Raw genomic sequence first — 27,722 nt, 5'->3', positions numbered from 1 at the left:
CTGCCCAATATGCTCTTCGTATGTGTCCTACTTTGCTGCATTTTCTGCAAGTTTTGCCTTGTTGTGCATAACTTGCAAGTTATGCAAGTTTTTCTGCATTGGTCTGGTTTATGTGAGCCCCTGCCACAAGGGTAACACAATTTGTTTGTCCAGGTCAGTTTCTGTTTAGACATTGCAATTTTGTTCACACTCATTTTCATTCATGGCTGTAACTCAATTGTGTCTCTGCCTGCTGTTTCCATTGATACAGCTATATCAACTACTCTTTTAAATGTAAGCTGTTCTTCTGTTAGGAACCATTTTTAAAGATTTCTTGTAAGATTCCACAAACTAGGTGATCTCTCGGTGCATCATTAACCCCATTACTGAACTGACAATGCTCAGACAACTTCTTCAATTCAACCACGTACACTGACTCCCCTTCCTTTTGATTCCGTTTATGAAACCTAAAATGTTCTGTAATCCATAATGGCTTTGGCTCTAAATGTTCCTGCATTACTTTCACATTGTCAGCAAAGCTCATTTCTGCTGGTTTGGTTGGAGCAGTCAAACTTTGAAGCAACCTTTAAATCCAATGTACTCAACAAAATTGGTACTCATTTCTCATTGGCTATTTCATTGGCTTCAAAATACAGTTCAGTTAGCTCAGTATACACGAGCTCTCTTGTAGTCTCTTGTGGAATCAAAAGTGCCAATCTTTGTGATGTAGGCTGCCATTTCTGCTTTTTTTTTAATGATTATTATCACCCGGTTGTCACTGCTTATGAACCTGTGAATTCTAACATTTTTTATCCTTATTTTGACTCGACTGTCTCTGCCCATGTTGGGCTGTGATTTTTGCTCGCCATTCCTAACTGCGGTTTGTTTTAGTTCAAATGTCTCGCTGTGCTTCAGCAGGTTGATAGCCAACTCGGGTCCGTTTTTTAAAAAAAGTCATTGCCAGTGTTATGTTTTGTAACTTCAAAGCATTAAACCAATTCAAAGGAAAACAGAGGAGTCTGAAATGTGAGTCTTACTTCATGTTTAGTTTAAGTAAGGCATGCACTTATCACATGGGAGCAATATGGCATATGCCATTCTTGTGTTTTTACATATAACCTGCAGTAAATTAAATGAACAAGAATGCTTAATCAACCAATATATTCACAAGATTGCTCAAGTATTACTGAAATATTAAATACAGAACCCTGACCCTCTCCACCTCTGATCCTCCAATGAGGACAGGCACATGAGCCTCTGGTTTCCCTCTCCTGAAGTCAATAATCAGCTCCTTGGTCTTGCTGATATTGAGAGAGAGGTTGTTGTTGTGGCACCACGCAGTCAGATTTCCAGTCTCCTTCCTTTATGTTAATTCACCACCACTTTTAATTCAGCCTACATCAGCAAACTTGAATATGGCATTGGCACTGTGCTTATCCACAGTCATAAGTAGAGCAGGGAAATAAGCACACAGCCTTGTTGGTGCACCTGTGCTGATGGAGATTGTGGAGGAGATTTTGTTGGCAATCCAAACTGACTGGGGTTTGCAAGTGAGGAAATTGCAGATTCCGTTGTTTGGATTTGCACAATTTAATGATTTTTGCACATTGGTTGTTCATCTTTGTGTGCAAGTTTTCAATGATTCTATTGTGTTTCTTTGTACCCATTGTGAATGCTTGCAAGAAAATGAATCTCAATGCAGTATATGGTGACACATATCAGAATCAGAATCAAGTTTATTATCACCGGCATGTGACGTGAAATTTGTTAACTTAACAGCAGTAGTTCAATGTAATACATAATCTAGCAGAGAAAGAAATAATAAAACAAGCAAATCAATTACCTATATTGAATGGATTAAAAACGTGCAAAATTAGAAATACTGTATATTAAAAAAAAAGGTGAGGTAGTGTCCAAAGATTCAATGTCTATTCAGGAATCGGATGGCAGAGGGAAAGAAGCTGTTCCTGAATCACTGAGTGTGTGCCTTCAGGCTTCTGTACCTCCTACCTGATGGTAACAGTGAGAAAAGAACATGCCCTGGGTGCACGTACTTTCATAATAAATTTGTTTTGAACTTTGAACCTGCGATGCTGTTGCAATACGTTTTTGATTGCACCTCTGCATACATGTACTTAACAATTTTTTTTAAATGTGCGGAGTTGGCAGATCAAATGCCCGTGCGTACAAAACCTACCGAAGCGTCTCTACACCTCCCTCTACAGATGCTCCCAGCTACGCCTCCCTAGTCATCGAAATGGACGCGCCTGATAGGCAAGTCAACGTCCAATCAGGCCGCTCTCGTTGCGCGTGCGCAATATGTGTTAACGCGCTGCGTGCGTGCACGTGTAGTGTGTTCCCACCCCCACCCCCTCGCCCCGCGGGCTACCGCGCCTGGTTGACATGTCAATGCGTCTGCGCAGTTTTTATTTTCCGCGAGCCTGCCCGTTTCCGCCCGGCGGCCGTGACTGGGCATGCGTGCTGCTCCTCCCCCGCTCTCGCTCGAGCAGGCATTGGTGGGAACGGAGGGAGGCGGGATTGCGGCCAAGGCCTCTTGGCTCCGTGAGTCCGCAGCCTCCCTTATTGCACTACCTGTCATCATGACTGCATTGTACATGGCCGGTGGTGTGAGGTGTCAACGGGTAGGCAGTGCTGGTGATCGGACGGCATAGTTGGTGGTGGTAGCCGCTTGTTGACGGCGCGGTGTTTGTTGGAGGTTGGGATGGGGAGAAGTAACCCTCCGTTGATATCGTCGTTTCTCCACCCCCATAACGTATGGCTTTTTTATGTGTATCCCATTATTCATTCCCAACGCCTTGGCAACGGGGACAGTTTGCCCCATCAAGTCCATTCCTGCTCTTAGAGTAAAACCATGCCCCCACAGATCACTGCATCCTATTCTCTTCCATGTGCTCATCAGCTCCATGCCTATTTACCCTGAGGATAATTGACAGTAGCCTATTAACCTACCTAGCGGGCCCATCGTTGGGATGAGAGAAAATGTGTGTAGCCAATGTGCGAACATGCATACTCCACACAGAGGGCACCTGAGTTTGACATTGAACATTGGCTACTAGAACTGTGATAACAGCTGCCTTGCTTACTGAATAACATTTTTTTTATTTATGAGCTGTGGGACCTTTAACACCAAATTTGTATACAGTAAGTTTCATACACCAATAAGAAAAATAATCTGCTTTCACAAGGTCTTACGGTTTTGTTCCCAAAAAGCTTTGGTTGCTAGCAATACTACCATGGACTGTACATTCTTAATTGCCCTAAACGGAGGAATCAGTTAAGAGTTAACTACAAGTTGATTCTATATTCTGGACTGGGTCAGGATGGCAGCTTTCTTTCTTGGAACCAGATGAGTTTTTAAGATGATCGGCAGTTTTATGGTGACTTGTGAAACTCTAGCAATGCTCCAGCTATTCTTAAAAATTCCAGTTTATCTAAAATTTTGAAATCCCCTTGCTGAAATTTCAATGGTTCAATATAATGTTGAAGAATATATACAGTATACAGCCTGAAATCTTGCTTTTTGCAGAGATCCACTAAACAGAGAGGAAAAAACCTGAAGAACGAATGACAAAAACGTTAGAACTACAAATACCCCCTCCCTCCCCACTTGTTCCAGCAGAGACCATCAACCCCCTTTCCTCCACCACCCCCCAAAGCAATAGCAAGCCCCCAGAGGCTATGATCTATCTACCATCAAAAACTACTTTCCATTCTAATACATCGACATCTCAACAGGCCCTCTCTCTCACTAACAAAGGAGAGAGAGAGATATCGTTCCTGCCATAGCCAGAGGGGAGGCAAACAGGTTGCTGTTTTGATTATACAAATTTATAGTTCCCCTCGCTCGAGAATCAGCAAACTCACTCTCACCATCAAGAGAGAGAACAATCGCTTGAGTTCAAAGGCCTCTGACTGCCGCGCCCACTGTCTCAATGTTCTGCTCCCCGACAAAGATTCAAGCTGTTCTGTGGATGAACTCAAAGTCACCCAGGTCCACAAAAGCCTCTAGTGCCAGGTTTAATCTTCTTATGCCACTGGATCAATGACCCAAAATGCTAGTCCAGTAATTTAACTACTTAGGCAGTCTCTCAGAATTAAGGATGACCTATTTCCATTCCAGTTTTGTGAATTGTGATGTGACCAGTATGGGAATCACAGACTATTTCAAACATATGTTGCCATAGAGAACAGACAGGTGGATTGTTGGATTCATGGAGTTATACAAGATGGAAGTAGGTCCTTTGTCCTCCTCTTGTTACTAATATTGGGGAGGACGTACAGGAGTCTGAAGACCCACACTCAACAATTCAGAAACAGCATCACCCTGTCTGCTATCAGACTGTTCAACAATCGGTAAATGCTACCTCATTATTCCCTTTTTTTGTACTATTGATTTTTATCATTTATAGTAAATTTGTCTTCACTGTTCTGCAAGACAACACATTTCACAACATATAAATCAGTGATAATAAATCTGATTCTGAACTTATCAATAGTGACCAAATTTCATATGTGAACTACCTCCATTTGCCTCTGTTTGCTTTAATATCCCTCTGAAGCTTTACTATCCATGTTAGAAGCCCAACTGTTGGTCGGGTTGATCTTGGATGTTGCATCCCAGCTGTCCGTGTGATATGCAAGCCAGGGTAGTAGGATATGGAAAGCAAGCAGTTGTCTATATAGCAAGTTCCCCCTCTCCACTCAAGTTAATGAATTCATAGGAGTGGCGGAGACCGATACAGTTTGCCACCAGTGACATCGTAGGAGTTGCCAGTCAGTGTTGAACTTAACGTAAGAATGCCTTGGGGACTCCAGCTCTGAGTTTTCCCTCAGGGTTTATTCCTGAAGCCTTCCCCATGAGTGGGCATATCCACAAGACAGTGAAGGTTTGGGATCAGAGTTTTCCTTCTTGATGAGCTGCCAACTACGACTGATGAGCCCCATCTGCTGAAGCGACTGGCTTAAGGCACCAGTAACCTGCCTTTGTCCTGTCAGCAGAAATGATTCCGCTGGGATTCATCGCTAAGTCACACAGGAAGGCCGGGAGCTGGACTTGGTCCTCATTTGAGCATTGGGAGCATGAAATAGGTCGCAGGTGCTTATTCCCACTATCACCCTCGGCTATGGTACACTCAACAATTCAGGAACAGCTTCTTCCCCTGTGCCACCTGCTTTCTAAATGGGCATTGAACCCATGAACATTAACTTATTTTTTATTTTTGCACTATTTATTTAATTTAACTATATATATATATACACACACACACATACATATAAACTTACTGTAAATCTGTTGCTTTTCTCTGTATTATCAATGTATTGCTGCTGCAAAGACAACAAATCTCACGACATATGCCAGTGATATTAAACTTGATTCTGATTCTAAAGGAACCTCTATCTACGTACCTGTCCAATTTATATGACATCTACAAAATTACTAATCAGGTCCCTGTAACTCCTCTATGGTAGTAACAAAAAGAGGGCCTGTCAGTGATGAATGCTGCCTTCTTAAGGCATCCCCTCTTCAAGCCATTCTCAGTGGTGGGAAGAATTGTGCGTGTGATGAAGCTGCTGAGTCTACAACCCTGTGCAGCCTTCTGTGATCTTGTGCATTGCATCCTTCATACCAGGCTATGATGTAACCAGGCAGAATGTTCTCCATTGTCCAACATCTAGAAATCTGCAAAAGTCTTTGCTGATATCCCAATTCTCAAACACCTAATGAAGTAGAGCCACTGATGAGAACATTGATAAAGGTTTAAGCCTGCACTGTTCATGGGACTGTTGGACCAGTTTTGCAATTGTGAAGGTTCCCTAATCTGGGTATTTGGAAGGAGCTGCTATTATTTGTTTATACCTTGCTGGGCTAGCAAATTTTTGGAAACTAGATTAAATACACTACAATGACATTTAGTGTGATATACAATAGGTGCTTTCTGCTGTTGCTTATCATGGTTTCAGTTATATTTCCATAACAATATTTTTAGTGGTTTCCCAGAGATCAGTATAGTTGCTTAATTCATTTCACATTTAACTTTATAGCACATTCTATTACCCATCTTTCAGAGCACCCATGTGATCCCATATGTGTGATTAATCTAGGATTACAAGACAAAATGTGCTGTGTTCATTTGTTTTCATATTTAGCCAAAAGCATTACATTATATTTTACGGTGCTCATAGAAAAATATTCAGCAGGCCAGGCAGCATCTGTAGAAAAAGAAGGAGGTTTAATGTTTTACCAAAAAGAACCTTTGTCAGAAGGAGGCAAAATAAGTTTTGACTTCTAAGGTGGGTGAGAGAGGGAGAAATGGAAAAGACAAAAGTATGACCTCTGACTGGATAAAGTCAGAGGATGTTATAAATGTATGAGCAACTCTAAGATAGTCTAGTTCGCTCTCTGGAAAACTTGGATGATACTATATTGGAATGCGATGAAGGCTGTTAGAGAGGAAATGCAACCAAGCATAAAAGCTGTGAAATGCAGAGTAAACTTTGCTAACGGAAAGAAAGAAACCCAACATTATAGATATTGGTGAAGAGTAGGCCATCCCTGATGAACCCAGCTGAATTTTGTATGAGATGAGTTTGTGAAGTAGTAATAAGTAAAATGGGTTCAATGTGATATTTTTTGTAGGGGCTCCAGAAGAGGAGCTGTGTGCAGTTCTGGATGCTGAAGTACAGGAAAAATATGACTAAGCTAGAGAAGGTACAAAAAAGATTCGCAAGGATGTTGCCTGAATTAGTTAGAAAGAGGAAATAGATAGGCTGGCCCTGTTTTTGCAAGATTGGAGAAACTGAGAGGCAACACGATACAGGTCCATTAAATTGTGAGGAGCATATGTGGGTTAGACAACCAGAGGCTGTTTTCCATGGTAAGGGTATCTAAAATGATAGAGATCAGCACACACAAAATGCTGGAGTAACTCAGCATGTCAGACAGCATTTATATGAAGAAATGAACAATCAACATTGCAGGCCAAAACCCTTCATTGGGACATACTGGAAAGAAGGGGGAATTATCCTTTAAATGCTAGGAGGTAAGGAGGAGAAGGAGGTTCCAGGTGATAGGTGAAACCAGCTGAGAGGGGGGATGGTGGGGTGGGGAAGGGGAATAATCTGAGAACTGGGAAGCCCAAGGGCTGATGAAGGAATCTGTTAGGAGAGGACTGTAGATCATGGAATAAAAGGAAGGAGGTAGAGAACCAGAGGGGTGAAGATGACGGGCAGGTCATGAGGGTGGGGAAAGGTGTACTAGGGTTACAGAGCGATAAGGGAAACGGGAGTGGTTACAAGGAGTTAGGGAAATCAATGTTGATGCTGTCAGGTTGGTGAATACCAATAAGGAATGTGACTTGTTGCTTAACCACCCGTGCACACACATCCTCCGTCACCACTGTTCAGGGCCCTAAGCGGTACTTCCAGGTGAGGCAGCATTTCGCATACAAGTCCATCAGTTTCATTTATTGTATCCTTTGCTCCTGGTGTGGCCTCCTGTACATCAGTGAGATCCAATGCAGACTGGGCACATTGAGCACCCCCTTCACTCTGTATGCTACATCAGCCAGTATTTCCTAGTGACCAACTTTTTAAATTCTACTTCCCATTCCCATTCTGACATGTCTGCCCGTGGCCTCCTCCATTGGCACATTGAAGCCAGACTTATTTTGGCGAAGCAATAATAAGCAAGAGAAAATCTGCAGATGCAAGATGCAAATCCAAGCAACACAAACTGCTGGAGGTACTCAGCAGGCTAGGCAGCATCTATGGAGAAGGATGCAGATGACGTTTCGGGTCGTGACTCTTCAGCAGGACTGGAGAAAAAAAATGTTTGCCAGTCCTCCCGAAACATAGACTTACTTTTTTCCCAAAGGTGCTGCATAGGTGCCTGCCCTGCTGAGTTCCTCTAGCACTTTGTGTATGTGTTGCTTGGAGAAGCAATAGCACATATACCACCTTGGTGGTCTCCAACCTGTCGATGTGAACATTGATTTCTCTAACTTGCTATAACTATTCCTCCTGTTCCCTACCCCATTGTTTTACTTTATCCCTTCCGCTGCCCTCACGACCTGCACATCGCCATCACTTTCACCACTCGGGTTCCTCACCTCCCTTGCTTTATTCTACAGTCTGCTGTACTCTCTTATCAGATTTTTATTTCTTCAGCCCTTTGCCTTCCATACCGATCACTTCCCAGCTTCTCACATTATTCACTACCCCATCCCCACCCTCTTGCCTTCCACCTCACTTGGATCCACCTATCAGCTGTCAGTTTCTGCGCTTCCCCCTCACTCTACTCTTTCATTCCGGCTTCTTTTTCCTTCTGGTTTAAGATGGCACTGGAGAGACACAGTAATGTAGTACTGGCAGCTCTATAAAATCACACTTTTTCTGGAAAAAATCACCGCTATAACTTCCCTTTTTGGAGTTGAACTTCTGAACTACCTGTTCAACCTGGCATTTTTGCAATGTGAACTGAAGTCTCGAAGGAGCGAGATGGTTGTGGCATGGTGTGTACAGGCCCAAGAGCAAGGAACGACCAATGGTTGGCCATTGCTGGAGCAGGCTTGGAGCCACTTTGAGATGAGGCAAGGTGAGAAGAATTGGCATGGGCCGAGGCTGAGGAACAAGCCGATGTTTGACCAATTTAAGTGACAGGCCAGATTGGAAAGGTTGGATATGGGCCAAATTGAGGTGATTGAGCCTGGGCCCAAGACCATATTGAAGCAGTAGGGCCTGGGTCAAAGAACAAGGGTCAAACTCAGGTGTAGGTGATTTAAGTTCAGGGACAGATTGAAAAGCTCAGGGTGTTGAGGCCAGAGCTGAGGGACAGGTCAGTTTTTAGCTCACTGCTCAGTGAGGTTTACTCATCTCTGCGCTGAACTGAGGCTGTGACCTGCAATTAATGGGCTCCTGGACTGGATGTGAACTCACTTTTGTGAACTTTAGTTCAGAATGATATTTGCTCATTTGTTATTATTTGTACAGTTTGTTCTTTTTTTTGGCACATTGGATGTTTGAAAGTCTTTTTTAATGGGTTCTATTGGGTTTCTTTGTTTTGTGGCTGACTGCAAGGAGACAAAATCTCAAGGTTCTATATAGTATTCAGACTCTGATAATAAATGTACTTTGAACTTTCCAGTCCTGATGAAGGGCCTCAGTCCAAAAAATTAGCTGTTCGTTTTCCTTGCTGCCTGGCTGACTGAGTTGATCCAGATTTCCAGCATTCAAAGTGTTTCTTATGTCTCTAAAGTGATAGGATATAAACTTAAGTTGAGTGGGAATTAGTTTAAAAGGGATCTGAGAGGTAAGCTTTTCACACAGAGTAGTTGGTATATGGAATAGCTGCCAGAAAGGTGGTGGAGGCAGGAACAGTAACAACATCAAGAGGCATCTGAAGGGGTACTTGAATGAACAAGGCATAGTGGGACTTGGAATTACTGCAAACCAGTGATATTAGTATAGATGGGCATAATGGTTAGTGTAGACATGCCAAAGGGCCTCTTTCTATGCTGTACAACTTTATGAATCTATAAAGGATTTTGATAAAGCTGCTGATGAATTCCTGGTAGCCACAGATGGAGCTCAAGGAATTGTGGGGAAATTACTGAGCACAGAAGATGGAGGAACAATGGTCAAATAGACAGTATATCGGGATGTGACTAAAGGTCTATGTTGGGGGTTCAACCATTGACTACTTAAACCTTTAAGATGAAAAATGGTGGTTAGTGAGGAGGATAGTATCAAGCTATAGAAATACTGATCAACCAATAAGTTGGGCAAAGCATTGTCAGATGAAATTTCAGTTTGAGATGTGTGAAATTTTGGAACATCAAGTAAGAACAAGTCAAGTCAAGGCGCTTTTTATTGTAATTTCAACCATAACTGCTAGTATAGTACATAGTAAAAACAAAACAGAGTTCCTCCAGGACCCTGGTGCTACATGAAACAACACAAAACTACACTAGACTACCTGAAAAAAGCACAAAACTACATTAGACTTCAGACCTACATGGGACTACATAAAGTGAACAAAACAGTGCAAGACAGAACAATAATTAGTAAGTAAGACAATAGGCACAGTAAAGGGCAAATTACAATATAATAATAAATGATGTATATGTACAATCCACAATAAATGGTAGAGTCCTAGGGAGTATTGAGGAACAGGAGAACCTTGTATAGGAGTCGTAAGGTCATAGAAAGGGACAACACATAACAACAAAGAAATCATATGGGATGCTAGTGTTCGTTAGGGCATACAGTATAAGAGTAGGAAGTTAGGATTCAGCTTTGTGAAACATTAGTGAGACTACGATATGGAAAAAAGTACATATCAGAAATTAGGGCTTCCTGTACTTCAATTAACAAAGCATCATGGAAAATTACAGAAAATAAATGCAATGGCTGCTGATAAATGAACTGTAAATATATATATTGTATACAATTTTAGTCACTACATTTAGAAGGGATGTGACAGCTCTGAAATTCACCAGGATGTTGCCTGAGATGTGTCTCAATTCTGATGAGAAACTTTTGGCTGACAGGAAACCTGATGGAGGAGTACAAATCTATGAATGGCGTAGATAGGATAGACAGTAGTAAACTTTTCCTCATAGCAGAAGTATCTGTATCACCACTCATTGATATTACTTGTTTATTCTGAATTTAAATCTAATCCCCTGTTTTTGTAGCAGAATTTTATGTTGTATCTCTGAATCATTAATTTACCTCTCTGAATTAATAGTCCAATGATACTAGTAATTGCTCTCATACACCATGGGTAATCCTTTGAAGATTATTGATTCTTAACATTACTTTATGCTGTCACTTTTAGAAAATTATAAGCAACAGCCAACCCTACTGCCAGACTCCACCTTCAATTACCATCCACATGAAATCTGTAGGAACAAGGTCAAACCAACGAAGGAAAGGCACAAAGCTGAAGCAAGCATGTGTGCTGAAAGCTCAGAAGATACAGGGAAAGAATACTCATTTAATTTCAAAGCCCAAACATACTAGAGGACCTTGTCTGATTATTCAGCGCCAAGAAATGGCAACTTTCTTCAAATTATTTGGTATGTATTGCAGGAAAAGAGGAAGCACATATGGATAAAGATATGCAGCTTGATGCCTCAAATGTTACCAGAAATTAAGCAATAAGGCAGACCTTCTGTTTTGTGTATAATTGGTAAATGGTAGAAATGTACTCCAATTTTAACCTTATTTTTGTTTATTTAATTTGGGAACCTAATCCTTTAGGTTCCATTGCCGGTAAGTCCTAATCAACTTTAAATCATTGGGGAATAAAAAATGCCTCATCTGTGGCATTCTGAATAATATTTGTCTCTCTGCTTGCTTTAGAGAGAGAGTAAGTGAAACGTATTCCAGCTATTAAGTAAGTATGAAAAATTGGCCTTTGAGAAGACAGTTGAGCAGAATAGGCTGGTTACTCAGGAAGAATGAGAAATAATCTTGAGATATGATATACTTGGGACCCTGACAGGGTAGATTCTAAGAAGCTATTTCCTTTGGCTTGAGAATCTTGAATTATGGATAAGTCTCAAGATTGATATAAGAAAACATTTCTTCACACAGATGGTTGTAAATCTTTGGATTTCTTTGTTTTAGAGCTGGAGTTCCCAACCCTTTTTTATGCCAAGGACCAATACATTAAGCATGGGGTCCATGGACCCCAGGTTGGGATTTCCTGCTTTAGCACATAGAAATCTTTGGACTTCTTTGCGTTAGAGCACTTTTGAATGTGACTGGGGAACCAGTTTAATGCAGGAAAATGCCAAATGGCCAATCAGCACAAAAAGTGGAAAGAAAATTCAGAAGCTGTGGTCAGATATGAGAAAGACCGTCTAGAGCAGTGTTTCCCAGCCTTGTTTAGCCCAATGCCCCCCAAAGCACATTCAATCTTGCCAATGCCTCCCTAAGGCACAATGTACTTTCTGGCACCCTCATAGTGTAAAAACATGTCGACCATATGCTAACATGAGATAAATTATTCTGCTTTAAATTTTTATTTGTCTTTTAACTTGGCTTACACAGTACCTGTGCGCTGTTCAGCAGCTTTGATATCAATATAATCCTTGAGCCTGATGGTTTTTAGCAAGAGTTGAAATATCTGGTTTAAGTTGTGACAGCAAAAGCCTTAAGACCCCAAGTGTAACAATGTCCAAGTGGTTTTTGTTTTTTGTGAGCATGTGGTTCACTGCACTGAAGCCTCTTTCAACAAGGTAGGAAGATGGAAATGTAATGAAGAGCAGGTTTGCTCTTCTCCAAAGACCTGGAAGCTTCATATGACAGTGTAGCCACATAACACAAAGCAAATATTTTTGAAAAGCATTTTTGCTTCTTCATTCTGAATTTTGATAATTTCTTCTTGCAAGCTCCTTTCCTGTTCTTCCACCTTGCAAAGAAATGGGTTAATTACCCAGTCTGAAATTTACATATTTATCCATCATTAAAGGGGCTAAATTAACACAAACTGGGAATGCTTATTAGATGTTGATGACAGCAGCGAGCTGACATGGATGGAATGATAGTAATGGCATGCAAAGGAATGGTGAGGTGAAGATGAAAACGATCACAACAGTGAGAATTACATTAACAAGGATTCAGATTGGAATCTGAATGTTAGTCGGGATTGAACTGGTGTTTGGCAAGCTTTCTTTATTCCCCTCTAATTAGCAAAATTGACCAATCACATAAGGTCTCACAATCCCCAAAGACAATTCTTGACCTCACATATGAAGCTGAGGACACTTTTAGCACCTTAAGGGGATTCCTTAGAGTTGGCAGGTTCACTGGTTGGCTCTTTTTCACCGTTTGATTCCGGCCAGTGCTGTATTGTTGCACAACCTGTTTTCTGTAGGTCTGCAGAGGAAGATGAGAAGGTGTACTTGACTTATCAACCGTTAAGTTGAATGAATTTGTTCCATGTTGTGAGTCAATGGGAACTGCTGGGCAGCCTGATTGCTAATTTATACATCCCCAATGATGTCTGTGTGGTTGGTAAGGTTGGATGAGTTTGCCAAGTTTCAGTCATGTGACGATGAGTGTTCATCGCCTGCCAATCTATAGTTCTTCCTGTGTTATTAGAAGCGCCTGCTCTACTAATGGTCAGTCAGGTCTTGTGCCTCATGTTAGGGTGCCACTGGGGGAAAACAGCAGGATTGAGCCAGTGCAATAGCCTCAGAAACCACTAGATGCAAAAGAGCTAACACTGAAAGAAGTAAGAGAAGCAGTCAAGAAGACAAGGGCAGGTTCAGCACCCGGGCCCAATGGGATCATATATAAAGTCTACGAGAAGTGCCCAAAGCTTCTTGAGAGGATGTGGAGGCTGATGAGAGTTATCTGGAGGAAGGGCCAGATACCACCTTGCTGGCAAGTGGCTGAAGGATGTTTTGTGCCAAAAGAGGAAAACTCAACTGAGATCAAGCAGTTCAGAACCATTTCCCTCCCGTCAAAGGAAAAATCTTCTTTGCTGTTCTAGCAAGAAGACTCGATGCATGTAATATCATACCTTCCTATCTCCAGCTGTGCTACAAGTTCATCTCCCTTATTCTGTATACAGTGTGCATTCAAATATAATATCTTCAGTCTATATTCAGCACACTTTTTGATTTTGAACCCTTTTATATTGCAACTCATCCCGTTGACTGCAATTTTGCCCATTCATCAGCCTGCCCTTGCTAGCAGTCTCATTACACACTGCCTGTGCTTGTAAACCAACAATCCCATCCTCAGCCCTATCACTCTGGCTCCCTCTGCCTTGAAATGCTTTGGCTGACTTTCAGCAAATTGTATTAATCAAGCCTAAGGGAAAATCTATCCTTTTTTATTTTATCCTGACCTGTTTGTGATACATGTGCATAATACTTATCACATGTTGAATGTTGCATTTGTATAGCACATTTTCTAACCTATCTATTTTCCAAGCTACATTTTAATTGATGGAGTATTGTAATTTAGGAAAGTCAGCAGCTAATTTTATACACTGAACAATCATAAACAGCAAAATCATGTTCATTAAGGCATAGATATTGGCCAGGTGACTTAAAACTTGCAGAAGGGTCCATGATTTAATCTTTCAACATAACAATAGTCATCCCACTGTTTCTTCATACTGCACTAGGGTGTCCGTTTAGAATTTTGTGCTCAGGTATCTATAATTGGACTTGGTCTTCAAATAGATCCATTATTACACTAATATTTGTCCAAGTAACTTAATGACTAGTTTAATACAAACTGGTCATTAAGTCATTTTGCTGCTCTGTAAGTAGAATTAACACGTCAGTATAAATAAGCAAAAATAACACTTATCTGCCTATCAGAATTCTTCAACCACCAAGAGTTAACATTCAGATTTCCCGTATTATGTATTGTAATTGTTTCTGGCCCTGTTAAGCAGATAGTTGATGGGAATGGAGACTAACTGGCTTGACCAAATTTTATCCAAAATATTTTAAAATTTTTATCCTTTAATGTGTTCATTGCAATCAAATTCTGTCCACAACATTAAATTTCAATTTTATTCTTGCTACTTCACAGATGATGACTTAATCCAAGACTTTCTGTGGATGGATTGCTGCTGTAAGGTCTCTGACAAGGTACGCAATTTACAAAACTGGCTCAAACTTTAACAATAGAAACAGTTTTTAGATCAAGCAATGAAAGATAAACTTAGGGCTGATTACAGAATATATCCATTGAATAGTTTCTCAACATGTGGATTGGCTTTCCAGGCAGAACAGCCAGAGGTGTAAATATTAGTTTCATTTTATAAGGAATTAGCTACTGAAATGGATGAATATAATGGTTACTTTAGATGAACAAAGTCCCCTCATTTGCATGTGTTTTGTGAAATTGTGTATTTATACAGAATTGTAATCCTTTGCCATTGGTCTCAGTAAAAAGCAAGTTGCCTGTAGGAAGATAATTTGCTTCTGCTTCAGTGCAAATTAATTCTACTAATCCTTTCACTTATTTTTTCAGTACCTTTTAGCTATGACCTTTGTATATTTCAAGAGAGCTGGTTTTGAAATAAGTGAACAAACCAGAATGAATTTCTTTGTTGCTTTGTAAGTATTGCTGCTCTAGACATTTTTGATATTTAAATGTCTGTTTATTGCAATGAAAATTTAAAGATTAATCTAATATTGAGGTTTAATTTAACATATAATAAGACACACATCACTTCAAAATGCCTATGTGCTATCCCACAAATGAAAAGAGATGAATGGTTAATTTGCCTACTTTTGCATGGTTCTCTGGCAAATAATGTTACACATTGGAACTCTGATTAACAGAACTACTACTATGAATAGCATAATTTTGAACAAAGGAAGAACATTAAAATGTTAGAGGAGAAAATATTTGGATATTTTGTATCACATTACATTTCAGAAGCATATTTCTTCATGTTCAGTAAATTAGATTTTCATCGAGGCAAGTGTGTCAGGCATATTGTGCATAGTTGGCAAGGCTTCCTGAAGCACAGGTCTTCCCCCAATGCTGTTAGGTAAAGGGTTCTAAGATCTTGCACCAGTAATGAAGTTTTGAAGATAAAAAAAAAGCAACTGCAGATGCTGGAAAACAGAAAAGGCTCAAAGAATCAGACAATATCTGAGGAGGAGAACCAGAGTTGATGTCACAGGGTCTTCAATCTGAAAAGTTAACCCCTTTTCTCTTTCAACAGATGATAAAATTTTGAAATTAGGATGGCTTGTGACTTGGAAGAAAACATATAATTATTCCCATGTGATTGATGACCTTGCGTTTCTAGTGGTAAAGTTTGAACATTTTAAAGATTTCATTCTAGAACCCTTGCCTGGCTGTTGTAGTGCATCTTGTAGATGGTCAGTACTGCAACTACAGTGTGCCAGTGATGGTGGGAGTAAGTATTTTAGGAAGTTGCAAGCTGCTCCGTCTTTAGTGTCAAGTTTCTTGATGGCTGAACTCCCATCAGCAAGTTTCTGAATATTCCATTAAATGGTGGAAATGCCAAGCCTCTGGCTTTCATGGAATCCAAAATCTCTATGGAGTAGAGAATTCCAAAGATCAGCAATGGTCTGACTAAAGAAAATTCTCTAATCTCTATTCTTAAATGAGATACTGCTTCTTCTCCTTAAGAAAAATGAACCTTTTGTTATCTATATTGTCCATTCCTTTCAGAATCTTTTCATTCGTTAACATCAGATTTTCCAGTTTCTTCTCTTCGGGAAAAGAAACTTCTTGCAGATACTTTCATCCTTATTCTTAAATTCCTCAGTGTGCTAATTTCTAACCATCTCTGTAATATTCTTCAGCCTGTAGCCCTCCAAGATATTTGTGTTTTTCCATTTCAGATCTCTTGTCTGACTTTCCTTACATTTCTAAATTCACTGGTCTCATTTTCATTTTCAACTGCTTTCTGCCCTTTCTCATGTAACTCATTGTCAGGATATTATTTTCAATCTCCAGTGAAATAAACAAAAATACCTTACTAAGTTAAAGAAACTGTCTAAAGGCAAGATTTTGGGATTTCTGTTTTGAATTACTGCTTCATGTTCTATGGAAAATAATAGATGTGTCATTCTCCAATGTTTAATCACATTGTGAATTTGTATTTTCTTCTTATGAGCAGTATATAATTAGGTTAAGTTTTATAATTCTTTTAACACTAAAGCTCTGTCGCTTTTCCAGAATCAATTAAATGAAAGTAAATTTAACATTTACATAGTACTATTTATATAAATGTATTAATGGGTTGAAAACATTTTTAACTTCTTTTAAGTGTTACTTTGAATTTACTCACAGGAATAAGTAATATGGTGTATGCCCCTCAAGCTTCCTCTTGTCTTCAGCGTTTATCAATATGTTCTTAGACTCTTTTCCCCCACGTACCTCTTTGTCTAACCCTTAAGTGGATCAATTCTATTGGTGTCATCAATTTGGATATGGTTTTAACATTTTCCGGTGCACTTTTTAAATGAGGAATCATTTTGTATCTACTTGTGTCATGCATCATTGGTAGCCCTGAAGACAGATAAACCCAAAAATCTACAGATAATGATCCGAAGCTGTTAGTTTAGGATCCTGGCTAACACATCATCTCACTTTTATTTATTTATTTATGCATTCATTTGTTCCTTTATTTATTTAGTGATACAGCACAGAGTAGGCCCATTGAGCCACAGCACTCCAGCAGCCCCTGACAAACCGGACTAACTTTAACCGAATCATGGGACAATTTACAATGGCTAATTAACCTACCCAGTATGTCTTTGGACTGTGGGAGGAAACCGGAGGACCCAAAGAAAACCCACACATTCCATGGGGAGGATGTACTGAATAGTGCTTGAACTGAACTCTGAACTCTGGAACGCCCTTGAGCTGTAATACCATCGACAAAAGACATAAATAACAATTGCAAACAATAGCTTAAAATCACAATAACACCATGAAAGAAAATAAAAGTATTGTATGAATGCAACTGAGATAAGAGTTACTGTTTATAGACAGAGAGAACTAGAGGTTACAGATACATAGTTCTCTGAAGGTGATGACACGGATAAACAGGGAAGTAAAGGAGACATTTGTCCCACTTGCTTTCAACAGACAGCATTGAGCACAAAAGTTGGGATATTATTTTATAACTGTACAAGTCATTGGTGAGACTGTATTTGGAGTATTGTATACTGTGTGCACCTGGTTACCCAGCTATAGGAAGGATGTCATTAAGCTGAAAAGCATGCAGAAAAGAGGGCTTGAAGTATAAGGAGAGGCTGAATAGGCTAGGACTTTTTTCCCATAAAAGAATGATCTTTTATAAAATTATGAGGGGCATAGATAAGATGAACGGTTAGTCTTTTTCTCAGGGTAGGGCAGTCTAGAACTGAAAAGCATTAGTGTGACGGAGAGCACTCAGTAAACATACTCCTTATACGCACATTTATATATATATATATATATATATATATATATATATATACACACACACACACACACAAATATTGCCTTGTCATTCTGCTGTTGTGCTGAGTGGCCACACTTCATTGTCTTCCCCAATATATTTTCATAATGGGTCATAAACCAAGCTGGTGGGCTTGGGTTGCTTTATGGTGCCTTTTCCACCATACAGTGAAATATTCCATTTCTTTAGTAATGAGGATGTGAAAATATGTATCTGTTGTTCGTATTGTATATTTAAGGTAGCTACTTCTGTTTATTTTGTAACATGATTGTAACTACATTGTGGGGTGCATCATATTCTAATTAATTTGTAGTCTTAAGTTAACTTTGTTGGTAATTAAAGCTGGTATGTCCTAGTGCAGAATAAAAAGCTCTTCGTCCTCAGTGAGGGAGAGTTAGGGGCTGCCAGGAGTTCACACTGAACAAAAAATTAAGTACGGAGTTATTGTTTTCTGGTAGATATCTTTTTGTAAATGTAAACAATTTTCCTTTCATTAATTTTGCTAATTCATTTAAGTTTGATTTTTGACGCACCTAATTAACAGCCTTGCCTTAAATGCTATGTAACTCCAGCCATTTTGTTTTGGTCATAACAGAAGTATCTAACAATAGGTTTAAGGTGAGAAGAAAAAGATTTGAAAGAGATCTGATGGGCAATTTTTTCACACAGATGATGGTGGCATAATGAATGCGCTGCAAAAAAAAAGCTGCGGAGGTGGGTGATGCACTATCAATAACTCCAAAAGACTGGAAGTAGAGTAAATACTGAAAGGCTTTTATTAACAGTAAAATGGACCACGTCCATGCTAGATGACTGCCTTGGACTGTGGGAGGAGCAGTGACACAATCACCTTTATCCAGGGGTCTGTGGGAGGAGTCACAGGAGCAGTCAGCGGGGGTCTGTGGGAGGAGCCACAGGAGCAGTCAGCAGGGGTCTGTGGGAGGAGCCACAGGAGCAGTCAGCGGGGGTCTGTGGGAGGAGCCACAGGAGCAGTCAGCGGGGGTCTGTGGGAGGAGCCACAGGAGCAGTCAGCAGGGTCTGTGGGAGGAGCCACAGGAGCAGTCAGCAGGGGTCTGTGGGAGGAGTCAGCAGGGGGTCTGTGGGAGGAGCCACAGGAGCAGTCAGCAGGGTCTGTGGGAGGAGCCACAGGAGCAGTCAGCAGGGGTCTGTGGGAGGAGTCAGCAGGGGGTCTGTGGGAGGAGCCACAGGAGCAGTCAGCAGGGTCAGTGGGAGGAGCCACAGGAGCAGTCAGCAGGGTCAGTGGGAGGAGCCACAGGAGCAGTCAGCAGAGGGGCGTGTCCAGGCAGGTATACATGGTTTACCACAGCAGGTACAATTATAACATTTTAAAACCATTTAGAGAGCTACACAGATAGGGAGGGTTCAGAGACGGTAAATAAGACAAGCTCAGGTAGATGACTTAGTTGGCATAGACAATTTTGACCAAAAGGCCTGTTTCCATCCTATACAATAATGACAGCTGAAGGCAAAGGTCGAGCAGAGAAGAACCAAAAGAACAAATGGTGGATGGAGGAAGTGCAGGAGGCCCACGAAATCAGCCACAGCAATGTCCTGCATGGGTTTTTCAATGCTGCAAAAGCAAGGTAGTACGTACCATAAAACACAAGGCCATTACCCATTACTAGCCAGGAATTGGAATGAGTTCATCAGAGAACTCAATTAACACCCACTAGAAGGAACAAATCTGACCTTTAAAATTTCAGAATTAGGTGCAAAGTGGACTTAAAATGTAGGAGAAATGCAAAGAACCTTGTTTCTACGAAGCTATGTGAAGTGACAGCAGAACACTTGAAATAAAATTCTTGAATAAATGTAAATTGAAACAGAATGAGAAGAATTCATCACCAAAGGTGAAGAAAAGGCTCCAACTCTTATTTTGGGAATTTTGTATGCAATATAATTGAGGAAGGTACCTAGCAAGGTACATGGAAAATGACAGCATTTCCTTAATGGTGAACATATCTGCTTTATATTTTACTTGCAGAAACTCTTCTGGCATGATTAACTTATTATTTAATTATTTATGGTTTTATATTGCTATATTTCTTCACTATTCTGGGTTGGTGCGGCTGTAACGAAACCCGATTTCCCTTGGGATCAATAAAGTATGTCTGTCTGTCTGTCTTTTATTTCATTATCCATTCCTTAACAATACAATGTTTTAAAAATGTCTTTGAGGTGAAAGTTATTTTAAAATAATATTTTAGTGACCATTACATCTATACCATGTTGTGATAATAATTTTGACTATGGAAAAGATTACACACAATCTGTTCTGTGCTTCTACTGATGGGGAGAGCGTAGAAAATGACTAAAACACAACCAATAGCGGGGGAGTAAATATATACACATGAAAAATATTTGAAAATGTTTCTACCCTGTTTATTAGATATTTAGCCAATACTATGGAAGAGGATGAAGAAGAATACAAGTATGAAATCTTTCCATGGGCTCTTGGAAAGAAGTGGAAGAAATTATTCCCAGATTTTTTAAAGCAGAGAGATCAACTTTGGGCAAAAATCAATTACAGGGCAGCTGTAAGCAAACGGTGCTGTGAAGAGGTAAGGGAAGTTATACAGTATATAACAGCAGTATCACTTGAATATAAATATTGCCCTTCAGAATAGACACATAATCAGACCTAATTTGCTATTCTTTCTGCTGATGGTTTCCCCACACAATGTCTTTTATCTCAAATGGCCCAGAAACACTTAGAATATTCAGCCTCCTCTGTCATTTTGTTGGTACAAGGTTAATCTCCAAACTCCATTTGTCCAGCCTGATTACATATTATATAAAGCACCTGTTGATCAAAAACCTAGCAGTGTTGAATTTTCATTCATCAACTGACAACTCTGAAGGAGTTACAACTTCATCTGAAGCATTAATATCACCTCTGAATTGCCTAACTCTGATTTTCAGGAAATGTCCCTTTACTTTAGACTCCAATCAGAAAATAATTCTCCCTACTCTATAAAATGTATTAATTACCCAGAGCAATTTAATTTTATTCCTCCGAAACCTTCAGAATTCTTAAGGAATTACAAGCAAAGTCAATGAAAACTTCATAATTTAATAGTTACCACAGCTATATTGTTTAATTAAGAAACTGGTTATACCGGTACTTTCTTTTCTCAAATTAGTTAGACATTATATACATTTACCGGCTATATTGGAAAAGTATAGCTTGAATATTCAGTGGTGAGATACCACTTATCTCTTAAGTTACCTGATGTTCAGAGTATGATGCTCTAAAGTCAAAAGTCTAGAGGAAAAATTGATAGACAGGCAAAAAAGAACTCAACTTACAAATTGTACATTACATAAGTGGTGCTGAACAACTCGGTGTGGGCTGTGCCCATGCATTTCATGCAGAGTGGCTAGGAAGTGATAGATTTTCTCTGTGTTGGTTTGCAGTTAAGTACAAAGCAACTTCTAGGATTGCATATGAATATCATATTAACCTTCATTATATCCCAAGCAGTGTATCTCAACTGCAACTGCTCCCAAATGCAGTGCTGGATACAGGAGTGGGAACTCCGCTTCCCTAACATTAGATTAAACTTCATGGCATCAAAAACAGACACTTCCCTCACCTAAATGATGGTTAGAAATCTAGCTCATTGTTACCTCTGATTTGAATATACTGATGTCTGTTCTAACAGATTCCCATATTGTAGGTGTAGACAAGAATCTTTACTACAATCCATTAGTTTGTGTTTTCCTAACTGAAGCCCATGCTATTCCTTTGTCATGTATCTGACATCAGTGTTCCACTGCAATATTTAAAAAATGCTTGCTCCTTCACTGAGAAGTTACAGTAAAACTTTGATTAGCTACGTTGAACTATTTAGTAATTTGATGTTGCAGCATCTGGTTGACCAAGTGATATTTGTTGTGCTCCTGTTAACACACTGGGGGTTAATTCCCATGCCTGCTTGAAAAGTACCAGGTTCACCAGAAAGTTTTATTATCCTACTGCATAACAACTAATAAAAGGGAATTCAAAGTGTTTTGGAGCATCAGTGGAGTAATATTTCAATATTTTGGAAATTAACCAGCCTGGTACCATTGAAGTCTGAGTGTCAGGATTAATGGAGTTTTACTGCTCGTGTCTTTCTACAATTGCACACAGAACATGGATAGAAGTTCTATCCGTCTATTATGTTCTATCACAATAGATCAATGGAAGAGTACAGCACATAGAACAGCCTCTTCGATCCATGATGCCTCTGCTGACCATGATTAAGTTGTACATCTGCCTGCAGATGGTCTTGCCTGTTCATTTATCTGTTTAAATGCCTCTTTTTCAATGTTTCAATACTTGGCTTTTTCAATCTTTTTATTAACTTCTACATAGAAGAATACAGAGTACAAGATATATAAGTCAAGAAAAAATACTAAATACTCTATATTTGAATCATACTTGCAATCTCATTACCCTATATTCATGTAAATTAAATTAAATCGTAATATTGAAATGTGATCATTTTATTATACAAAAAAAGAATCTAAGCCTGATACCAAGATCGAAGCTGTTTGGTAAAGAAAGAAAAAAGGGAAAAAAAATCTTTATCATATAGTGAAATAAGTTATTAGCTAACATCTGTACTTTAACAGCAAATCAAAGGTTTTGAAAATAGTTCAAAAATGGTCCCCACAATGTTTGAAAGTCTTGGCTAGATTCAGAAATTGAACAACGGATCTTCTGTAAATTTGAGCATGACATAAATGCCTCTTAAACATTGCTACCATATTGGCTTCCACTGCTTCCTCTAGCAGTGTTTTACAGTCACTTAACACTTACTATGTAAAAAAAAGTCTCATAAATCTCCTTTAAATGTTCCCTTCTCACTTTAAAACTGCACTCTCTAGTATTTGGCATTTCCACATGGGGGGGAGGAGCCCAAGCGATTACCCTCTCATAATTTTATATTCTTTTATCAGCTCACACTTCAGCCTTCAGCACTCCAGAGAAAACAATCAAAGTTTGTCCAAGCCCTCTGCATAGCTATTACTTTCTAATATATGCAGTATCCTGATAAACATCTGTATCATCTCCAAAGCTTCCATTATTACTCTTGTGATGTGCTGGCCAGAACTGCAGATAATACTCCAAATGTGATCTAAGCAAAGTCTTATACACCCAAAAAAATCTACATGTGCAAAAAGGATATTACATTTCTGTGTTAACTCAATTAATTATTTTTAATTAGTTTGACACCAGTTACTTCATCTCAGATATCAGTGAGGTGTAATCTGTTGGTATGCCTGTGGTTAACACTGGCTAGAAATGGATAAATTGTTCAAACAGTGTCAAAATATTTCTAGGTTCATCTGAATTGTCTCTGTTTCTTCTTAGAAAGACATGAAATTACTAAAATGGATTATGTTTGGGGTTTGAATCCATAACATTTCATTTGGAGATGAATTGGTACTTATTGACCCAGTTGACACATCAAAAGAAAGAAAACAAGAAAATTAAGCAACACACACAAAATGCTGGTGGAACACAGCAGGCCAGGCAGCATCCATAGGAAGAAGCACAGTCGACGTTTCGGGCCGAGACCCTTTGTCAGGACTAACCGAAAGAAGAGATAGTAAGAGATTTGAAAGGGGAAGGGGGAAATCCAAAATGATAGGAGAAGACAGGAGGGGGAGGGATAGAGCTAAGAGCTGGAAAGTTGATTGGCAAAAGGGATACGGAGCTGGAGAAGGGAAAGGATCATGGGATGGGAGGCCTAGGGAGAAAGAAAGGGGGAGGGGAACACCAGAGGAAGATGGAGAGCAGACAAGGAGTGATTGTAAGAGGGAGAGAGAGAGAAACGAGAAAAAAGGGAAATAAATGAGGGATGGGATAAGGAGGGGAGGGGGGCATTAACGGAAGTTAGAGAAATCAATGTCCATGCCATCAGGTTGGAGGCTGCCCAGATGGAATATAAGGTGTTGTTCCTGCAACCTGAGTGTGGCTTCATCTTGACAGTAGAGGAGGCCATGGATTGACATCTCAGAATGGGAATGGAATGTGGAATTAAAATGTGTAGTCACTGGGAGATCCTGCTTTCTCTGGCGGACAGAGCATAGGTGTTCAGCGAAACAATCTCCCAGTCTGCGTCGGGTCTCACCAATAGGCTGCACCAGGAGCACCAGATGCAGTATATTACACCAGCCGATTCACAGGTGAAGTGTCGCCTCAAATTAAGAAAATGTTTGTCTATTCCTTTGATCTTTTCCCTTTATTTATTGTTGGATTAGGCAATAATAATGAGAACCAGGTGTACTGAAGATTCCTAGAAGTATAGTATTTTTATGTGATTTAGAGATTACTATTTATATGCAGTGATTTTATCAGATGGCTAGGAGTTTGCAGCAATAGTTGCCTCCTATTGCCAGGTGCATTTTTCAGAATCTTACAGTTATCAGAACCAATAATAAATCTAATATGCATTATACAAAAATAGGAGTAATTCTAGATTTGTATATTTCTGGGCCACCATCATATCTGTCACACAATTTTATTATTACAGGTAATGGCAATTGCTCCGTCTCATTATATCTGGCAACGAATAAGGCCATTACATCATAGTGGTGCCATCAGAAGATACACACAAAATGAAGTCAAAATACCTCGGGGTCCAAGTTGTACACCCGTTTATTGTTCACTCTGCACCCAGAAAGACGATTATCTCAGCATGCATTTATCATCATCTTCCTCTTGTGAAAGTCTAATTATAAGGAAGAAAGATTTTCATCAGAGTAATCCTAAGCAACAACCAGATAACCTGGAGTCTGCTATTTGCTATACAACAATGGGTAAGAATCCTATAACATGTCAAACTTAAAGTACATATGGTGGTGGAATCATGGGAACAACATAGTGCAAAATGAATTATGGAGCCTTTAACACTTGGCATTTAGCAGCATAAAAACAATTGTATAATGCTGGTAATTTACTCAAATATACCAAGGCCCTTCAGAGGGGTATCAGATCCAGATAGGTAGAACAGAGTACCAAAAGCTTGACCAAAAACAGAATTTGTCTTACCAAGATACTTGGTAATTACGAAGATAGCCTTGATAACCAAATTTATACTCCAAGTGTGTAATTAAAATCATTAATTCATAAGAAACCAGAATTGGAGTGCTGGTACAATTTGCAGAGATGGATAGGTGTAAGACCATGGAGTAGTGATTAAAATTTAAGTTAAGCCACCAGCTATATTATTTTATTGTATGAAGGTACAGGATAGTAGGTGGATGGGACTTAGAAAGTTAGGATATGGACAACAAAGCTTTGAGACTCCAGAAAATGGAAGATGGGAAACTATCCATGAGAAAGCTGGAGTGCTTGAATGTAGATTAACAGATGCACAATGAAGATTTCACTGCTGAAAAGCTGGGTTAGCTACTTTATAGCACTGTACTGTAAAGGTCACAGTACTCTCTCTTTCAATTGCAATGTATAATTTTGTTTTGAATGACCTCTCTAAAAAATATATTCTACTTTCGTATGTTTGGGGACCAAAGTTTATGCTGATTTATTATCAATACTTTAGTGTTTTTATATATTATATTTATCCATCCAGATCTTTACATATTTCATTTAATATTGTTGCTGTCCTGATTAAGACACAATCTAATCTCGTCTCATCCCTGGAAACATAACAGTAATTCAACATTAAGTTTAACTTGGCTCCAATATCCAAAATAAATGTGTAAGGTACATCGGCTAGACTTATCTATGTCCTGTACAAATGCATTTTTTTTTACTTGAAACCCATTTTTTTCTAAAATAGGAGCATTTCTATTGATAGTTTATGGATGAGCTTGCTCGTTTATGTCTCTCCGTGATGGGTGTCACAATTGAGGCAGCATAATGGCAAAGCTAGTAGAGCTGCTGCCTTGCAGTTTCAATAGCCAACTTCAATCCTGACCTGGATTCTGTCTGTGAGAACGTACACATGTTCCCCATAATCATGTTGATTTTCCATCAGGTGCTATGATTTCCTCCCACATCCTGACGATATGCAGATTGTTAAGTTAATTGGCCACTGCAAAGTGCCTAATGATAGAATCTTAGGGGAGTTATTAGAGAAACAGAAAATAATATTGTAAGTGGATGCTCTTTGGTTCTAGGAATTTGGGAGGGGTTGTAAATGGCCTGTTTCTGTTTAGTATCACACTATGACTTTTTAACAAGGGAATATGCCTTCTATTATTTGAAATATACAGAGTGCAAGGGGAATTCTACGTTCATCAGCAACCCACAAAATGATAGCATAATTAGGGTGGCCCTGGCACCATTGGTATATGTTTGTGAAAATTTTCATCAGGTTTTCAACAAATGTATTTATCAATGTTAAAAGTGATTCTATATTAGTAATCACATGGATGTTATATGTAAATGTATAACTAAAACATGTACTTGTAAGAAAAAATCATAACTAGCAGAAATGGATGCTGCTGTGCAGTATTCACTTTCTCAAAAGTTGTGTGAGGAATACTGATTGTAAAATTCTGACTGACAGCAAAAGCAGAAATTACAAAACATAACAAGTCATCCAGTTCTGATGAAAGGTGATTGACCTGAAATGTTAACTTTATCTCTTCACAAATGCTGCTTGACCTGTCAAATATTTTCAGCATTTTTAATTTTTATTTCAGATTTCCAGCACCTTGAAATTTTTGATTTTATTTTACTATTTCCTGACAAGTTTAATTCTTTATCCTTATGATTTGGTTCAAAGCTGATGTCACTTAAGATTTTCTTTAATGCAATTGAAATCCTTTTGTCATTCTGTAATGAGGGAGACTCAGAATCAGATTTATTATCACTGATTTTAATGGAGAGAAATTTGTTGTTTTGCAGTAGCGGTAGAATGTAAAGACAGAAAATTACTCTAAATTGTAAGCCTTTATGCTGTTCATCCATCAAGGGGGATGGAGAGAACATGGAAGTGGTGTTAATGAGAAGGATTGAATGGCAAAGTGGGCCTGTGGTCCCTTTTCTGCTCCTGTTTCTTGTGCTGTTAAATGAGCAATCACATTGTTCAACAAAGATTTTGCTTCCTGAATACATTTGGCATTGTGGATTTTGGGCTGCTGATCATGAAAATCAGCATGAAATTTTCCTATGACGCACCATTTTTTGCAATCGCCTTTGTTATTTCAATTCATAATTCATGTTAATTAAAATGTTGTCCATAATGTAATAATGTAAGCTGAAAAGTTTTCTAGCTTGTCCATAGTAGAGAAGTGACAGGTGGAGCTTAATACAGCCAAAGAAGCAGTGTTGCATTTTAAATAGCTAATGGCAGAGTGATCTTATGGTCCAAGTCCATACCTCGCTGAAAATGGCAATGTATGTAGTGGAAAAGAAGACATGCCTTCATTGGTCAAGGAACTAAGTGTGAGGGGCAAGAAATCATGTTGCAGTTGTACAAAACTTTAGTTAAGCTGCATTTCAGCAAGGATATGGAAGCTTTGGAGAGGGCATAGAAGAGGTTTATTAGAATGCTGCCCGGATCAGAAGGGTCTTAGCTCTAAGGACAGGTTGGACAAACTCTGGATTGTTTTCTCTAGAGCAGGGGTTCCCAACCTGGGATCCATGGCATAATAAAAGTTGGGAACCCCTGCTCTAGAGCATTAGTGGTTGAGGGGAGACCTGATAGAAGTCCATAAAATCTGATGCAGACAGTCAGAATCTTTTTTCTCCAGAAATGTCAAACACTAAAGG

The 27,722-nt window shown here is 39.3% G+C and overlaps 1 protein-coding gene across 4 annotated transcripts in view; it reads left to right on the top strand.

Annotated features, from left to right (window-relative positions):
• Positions 1 to 2,490: 2,490 nt before the first annotated feature.
• spdya (speedy/RINGO cell cycle regulator family member A) overlaps positions 2,491 to 27,722 on the top strand; it is a 26,067-nt gene continuing 835 nt past the window's right edge. Inside the window, exons 1-7 of one of the 4 annotated variants that reach the window (XM_073056017.1) lie at positions 2,511 to 2,621; positions 4,185 to 4,353; positions 10,838 to 11,078; positions 14,563 to 14,621; positions 15,007 to 15,092; positions 20,376 to 20,547; positions 24,514 to 24,799. In XM_073056017.1, coding sequence (XP_072912118.1) covers positions 10,895 to 11,078; positions 14,563 to 14,621; positions 15,007 to 15,092; positions 20,376 to 20,547; positions 24,514 to 24,799 — 787 coding nt within the window. In that variant the 5' untranslated portion in view covers positions 2,511 to 2,621; positions 4,185 to 4,353; positions 10,838 to 10,894. Of the gene's footprint in view, positions 2,622 to 2,657; positions 2,753 to 4,120; positions 4,354 to 10,837; positions 11,079 to 14,562; positions 14,622 to 15,006; positions 15,093 to 20,375; positions 20,548 to 24,513; positions 24,800 to 27,722 lie in introns of those variants that run through there. The other 3 variants (XM_073056016.1, XM_073056015.1, XM_073056014.1) reach the window with 3 other exon arrangements.

The sequence above is a fragment of the Hemitrygon akajei genome, chromosome 9 (assembly GCF_048418815.1).
Source record: "Hemitrygon akajei chromosome 9, sHemAka1.3, whole genome shotgun sequence".
NCBI classification, from domain to species: Eukaryota; Metazoa; Chordata; class Chondrichthyes; order Myliobatiformes; family Dasyatidae; genus Hemitrygon; species Hemitrygon akajei.
The sequence above is the reverse complement of the archived record's forward strand: the minus strand, read 5'-3'. Positions and strand labels throughout refer to the sequence as shown.